Source organism: Agelaius tricolor, unplaced genomic scaffold (assembly GCF_023055355.1).
Source record: "Agelaius tricolor isolate 1412-34295 unplaced genomic scaffold, bAgeTri1.0.p SCAF_7, whole genome shotgun sequence".
NCBI lineage: Eukaryota > Metazoa > Chordata > Aves > Passeriformes > Icteridae > Agelaius > Agelaius tricolor.
The window spans coordinates 33,115,221-33,121,220 of record NW_027269267.1 but is presented as its reverse complement, the minus strand read 5'-3'; the positions used below and the strand labels follow the sequence as shown (position 1 = coordinate 33,121,220).

Genomic DNA, 6,000 nt, shown 5'->3' with positions numbered 1-6,000 from the left:
AAAACAGAGGGGCAGGCCGAGGGGCAGGGGCGGACAGAGGCACGGCGTCGGGCAGCCCCTGCTCACCCGGCTCCAGGGGGGACCCTGCGGGCTGCCCTAGTCCCGCAGTCCCGCTCCTACCCCGGGGAGACGGAGCCGGCTGCGGGGAGACCCGGCGGGGACTGCCGGTGACCATGGCCGTCTCCGGGCGGGACCGCGGGGCCGGTGCCGTGCCGAGGTCGGGCGTGCCCCGAGGCGGTGCCCGGGGAGCCGCCGCCCCTCGCTGCCGGTCCCGGCCCCGCCAGCCCCGCTCCCCCGCCGCCCCACCTCGGGCTCTCCGCCCGGAGGGACGGCGGCGCCCTCCCTCCGTCCCCTCCCCTCCCGGCTGGCGGGAAGGCGGCGGGGCGGGCGGCGGCGGGCGGAGGGGAGGCGGCTGGCCGGGCTCCGGCGGAGGGCAGCTTCCTCCGGGGCTCGGCGGCGTCCGGCCGCGGGGCAGCGCAGCCGGGTGCGCGGGCGGCTCCCGCGGGCCGGGTGGTGGTGCTGGGGCAGGGGGTGGGGGATTTTTTTTTGGGGAGGGAGGGCGAGTGGGGGGAGAACGGGGACTGTCGCCTCCGCCTCTTCCTCAGCAGCAGCCGGGGCAGCCGGATCGCGGCGGCGGCTGCTGCTGCTGCTGCGCGAAGGGAGCGTGGAGCGGAGGGATGTGGGGCTTTGGGAGAGGCAGGATCTTCGGGATCTTCTCTGCTCCCGTCCTGGTGGCCGTGGTCTGCTGCGCCCAGAGGTAGGAGCCAGCGTGCCCCGGCGGCGGCGGCGGGGGATGCGTTTCTCCAGGGGAACAAGCTGATGCGCTCCCCCCGCCCTCCCCCTCCCGCCCCGCTCCCGCCGTCGCCCCTGGCCCCCCGCACCCCGGCTTCTGCCTCTCCCGCCCGACACCCCCGTCTCTTTCTCCCCACAGTGTGAACGATCCCGGCAACATGTCCTTCGTGAAAGAAACTGTGGATAAATTGTTGAAGGGCTACGACATCCGCCTCCGGCCGGATTTCGGAGGTGAGTCGCCCTGCCCGGGCTGGCCGTCCGGCGATCTCCCCCTCCCCCGCAGCTGTCCCCGGTGCTGCCGCCGCTCCCGCACGGCGGCTCCGGCCACCCCGCCCGCCCGCGCTGCCGCGGCTCCTCTCGCCGCCGGCTAAAAGGTCTGCTCTGCCTGCAGGTCCGCCCGTCTGCGTGGGGATGAACATCGACATCGCCAGCATCGACATGGTTTCCGAAGTCAACATGGTGAGTGGCGGGCGAGCCCGGCCGGCGGCGGGGCTGTCGCCAGGGTCACGGCCGCCCGTTTCCCGTCCCTCGTTTCTCACCAAGTCGCCGCTGTCTCGGCGGGCGGCCGCGGGGCTGCGCGGCGCTCCGAGCGCTGCCCTCTTCGCTTGAAAACTTTATTTCCCTGGAGACGCGCTTTCCTCCTTCCCCCCTTCTCCACTCTCACTGCCGGCGGCCGTCTCCGCGAATGTGCCGGGCCGCCGGTTGGCACCAAGCCGCCTTCCCCTCCCGCTGTAGCCCCGGGCGGCCGGAGCTCGCTGCTCCGCCGGGGCCCCGGCACTTGCCGCGGCCTCGCAGCCCGCGGGATGCGGGGCGGGATGCGGAGCGGGATGCGAGGCGGGATGCGGGCTTGCCGGGGCCGGTGGTGGAGGGCCGCGGCTATCGACATCTCACTGTTTCTTGCGCGCTTCAGGGCAAAAAAACCGATCAGCCCAGGTTGTCTGTGGGTAAACTCTGACATGTGCGAGTGCTTTAAGGTTTGATGAGCACCCAGAGCCGGCGCGGTTGTGAATGGACTTGGGAGGAATAGTAGTCTAGTCTTGTCTCGGAAAGTGATGCTGTGTGGGCTGTCGTGTTCACCGATGGACAGGGAGGTGTTTAGTGCTTTTCTGCGTTTTGATCCTCTCGTCTGTATACCTTGATGATTCAATGTTAAAAACTACAATTTCTGTTTCTTGTCCTAATCCTAAATCTGAGGTGAATTTTTCATGTTCCTCAGGAAGTTACTCCTTCCCTTTGTGTCTCAGGTTTTTTTTTCCTTGTATTCTTCCTTTTGCAAACCTAGTGTAGAAAGACCAGTCACTCTGCAATGCTGTAGTTACCTTTATGGCATTAAAAATAATATGTATACTTTTGGAAGCTGAGCTCTCTTGTAGTACGTATGATGCTAACACTGCACTACCTCTCCTTCAATGCACTGTTGCAGTGTTACATGCTGGCGTATCTTGGCTTGATATATGTTCCCTGTGTTTTCATTAATCCTGCCACTACTTTCCCCCCCTCTACTTGAAATTCTGAGAGAGAAACTTTTGCTCTACTTCTCATCTTCTAACAAATGTTTTTGACAGAGATACAGTTACCTGTTTGCAGTTAAAAGTATCACCAATGCCAGCTTTTCTACTCATTCAGGAGGGAAAAAAATGAGATAGTTCTTACTTACAAGAGTTTGTCTTAGGCTTCATGCAGATTCAGGCAACTGCAGAGACACCTCATGTATTTGACAGGGTTTTCTGTACCTGTAGGATTTCCTATCAAGTGAAAAAAAAGGGAGCTGAATGAAAGATTCCCTCTGAAGCGTAATTGAAAAATCTGACTTCACTATCCCCACTGCCACCTTCCCCACCTCTGGATATGTTCCAGTCTTAGGGAAGCATTACATGACTCATTAAATTAATATATAACACTGTGTATGTGAAGTGCCAGAGAGGCAATAAATATCAGAGAAAGGCATCCTGAGATTGGGAAGAAAATGAGGGGATGTATACTGCTTTTTGTGCTTTTTCTTTCTTTTTTCCTAGCTGCAGGAAAGCCTATTAGGTTTAAATAACAATTTGTCCAACCCACTGTAACAAGGGTATAAGGAAAAGTAAGTAATTACACTGCTTCTTATGCTAGGCTGGGTAATCAGATCCTCAGTGATACAGGAGCTCCTCCAGAAGATGGTCAGTTTGTCCCCAAAGCACCAAGTGCTTAAGTTTCTAGCTGCCACAGCAGTCAGTGCCCACTCTTGCCCATTAGTTGCCAGAGCAGCTGCAGAGAAGTGGCAGCTTTTTTCTGTGCCCTCTTATGGAGCAATGCAAAATATGAAAAACATCAATACAGATCTTGCAACAGAAAGAAATGATGTGTTTCTGAAGCAAGTTGCTAGAGTACCTTTGCTATAAAAACTGTAGTAGTTTACTTCAGGAAAAATGAGCAGGAAGGGCTTCTGATTGATGAACACCTTACTGCAACCAGGATTTCAGCTAAGCTTGTCTCACCTGCAAGGAAAAGAAGTCATCTTTGACTAGGCACAGCTATGTTCAGGTACTACCTGAGTTGGTTACTTCTACTTGTTTTAAGTAACTTTTTACTGGTCTGCAAGAATTCTTATTCTTGTATATATCAATGTACAGCAAATATGTATCAATGTATATATCAATGAACACCGAATAAGGATGAAGGGACAGAGCTTTTCAAGATTACTCAAGTATTTATTCTAAGTAATAATTTGGACAGGAAGAAAAAGGCCTAGTTAGTTTGAAGAACTGAGGCAGAGCTGTTGAACTTCATTCTGGTTACCAACTAAACTTTTAAACTTTGGCATATTCTTTCATTTAATTCCAAACAGATATTGTGAATGTTGACCTTTAGCCTCATCAGCTATTGAAATGTGTTACAAAAATTTCTCTGTGTGAACTGTGGTAGTGAGGACATTAATTCCTTTGATTTAAATCTAGACACTGATGTAACCTTTTATAAATTAGCTTGTTAAAATTCATCTCTGTATTAAAAATAAAATAACCAGAGATTTACCATTCTTCAATTTTATGGACATAAATAAAATGTTATTACAGCAAGTTTTGTTATGCTCCTTTCTAGGCAGCCTGTAATATTGCTTTCAGTGACATGATGACAGTTCTTTGTTACAGGAATTACAGCTTGTATCATGCTCTTTTCTATTCATAATCAAACTGTAGGTTTATATATAATATATTCCTCTATGAATCTTTATTTGCTAGCTGTTTATTAAGCTTTCCAGCCTTTTAAAAATTTATTTGTGCGGTTTTAGTCTTTCTGTTGAAAATCACTAAGAGTCCTTTGCCTATACATCCAGGGTACCTGTAGATATTTTTTAGAATAGACTTACTGGTAGCCATGTACATCTTCCTTGTATTACATGAAATGATTAACATTGTCTTTACTTTTGATGCTGAAATGCTAAGCTGGATCAGGAGGACAGATGCAAGTATCAGAATTGCAGATCATTGACTTGTTTTAATGAAAAGTTGTAAATAAGCAGTTTCTATTTGATTTCACAACATCTTGAAAATATTGAGTGGCATTAGTGAAATTGTAAACCTCTCTGTTATAAAAATCACATGATTAGATATTTAAAATTTAAGTTACATATATATGGTAGCAAGGGGGAATTAATGAAGTTGCATATAAGAAGTGCATTGCTCAGGGAAGGGCTGCAGTCTGTTAATTACCTGCACATATGTCTATATCTATATGTCAGTGTGCTTTACTCCCCTGCTTAACCTGTACATACTCTACCATAATTATTTGCCTATTTCACAAATGATATGTGTAACTGGGTACTTAGGCACCTACCTATTTTTGTGCCTACTGCCAATAACTGCATTTAAAACCACTATAAATTGTACAGAAATATAAATCTCCAAACAAAATACTGATCAATAATAAAAACAGATGCAATACTGAGAATATACTGTAAGTCATCTTACAAATAAAGAGTATGGAAGATTACTGTTGCCAGGTTTCAATAACTTAGCCATAAATTTTGTCATTTTTCATTATTCAGGTTGATTGTATTTTGGTTTTGCTGTGTTTTTAGGTGTTTTGCTCACATTACATGAATTGAAAAAGAAATAGTTCTTGTGCTTTTGCTAGTATGTCAGCCTATTTCCATTCAGACAAGTGACCACAATTTGCAATTTTTTAAACAGTCTGATTCTTCTTGAATGTTTGGTCTGTGAATCAAATGCGTTAGTTCCAGGCATTCAATTTTCAAGCATCTAAATGCTTCTGTATCTTAGGAAGTTAAATAATCAATGCTTTGAATCTCCAAATAACCCCCTCTTTAAAGTCATTATTATAGCTGGAAGAGCAAAGTACTGTACTTTCATTTTACTATAATTTTAGAATGTGTTTCATAGTTTATGGGAAATAATGCTTTAAAGTGGATGGAGAAAACAAGGGGATTAGTGCAAAAATGAACCTTTCTTCTTAGAGATAATGTTTTGCAGAGAATAGGAAATGGGCTACTGCTCTCAGAAGTGCTGTCTGCATTGTCTTTGTTTATAGAGAGGACTTCAGAGTTGTCCATCTAGGGTTTTTCAAAGGCTCTAATTTTTATAAAATTAAACCAGCAAAACCCAGGAGGTATCATTTGCTATAAAGTTGTCCTGCTGCTTTAAGAATACTGTAGTCAGAAAATTAGTTTGACATAAAGTCAGACCTTAAAACAGATGAGTTGTTGTTTCTGAAAAAGATGTCATTTATTCTATGCTGTCACTCTAAAAAAGATGTAATCTCTTCTCTGCTAACACTGTAATTTTTATTTTTATGCATGTGCCTTTATAAAACTGCAAGTATGCATATGGACATCATTGGGTGCCTGCTGATTTTTAAAGCAATTTTGACATCTTTCTGACAAGCTCTTTTAGTTGCTGCCCTAAGGTTTACTGAACTTACTACTCATTGAGACTAAATATTGTCTATTTTCCTTGACAGGGATACACAAATTTTTTTAGGTGAATTAATCCATACTTCACCTGAAGTTCTGAGGGTGCAGAACATCATGCTTCTGTTAATGAAATCTGTCACATCTTACTTAATATGATAAAAAATTTGGTGGATTCCATTTATGTAAATTGAGATTTATAGCATTAGATGTCTGAGTGAGAGCTGGATTGCTAAACTCTACAAGTGCAGTTAATGGAGGTCTAGAACAGAATGTGGATGCTTGGGCAAAGGTGTCTACTG

The 6,000-nt window shown here is 46.9% G+C and overlaps 1 protein-coding gene across 1 annotated transcript in view; it reads left to right on the top strand.

Moving 5' to 3' along the window:
* The first annotated feature begins 548 nt into the window (after nucleotides 1-548).
* The window catches only part of GABRB3 (gamma-aminobutyric acid type A receptor subunit beta3), a 116,013-nt gene continuing 110,561 nt past the window's right edge, over nucleotides 549-6,000 (top strand). The window contains exons 1-3 of the mRNA XM_071430885.1: nucleotides 549-757; nucleotides 932-1,023; nucleotides 1,184-1,251. Of these exons, the coding sequence (XP_071286986.1) occupies nucleotides 678-757; nucleotides 932-1,023; nucleotides 1,184-1,251 (240 nt within the window). The 5' untranslated portion in view covers nucleotides 549-677. The remainder of the gene's footprint in view (nucleotides 758-931; nucleotides 1,024-1,183; nucleotides 1,252-6,000) is intronic.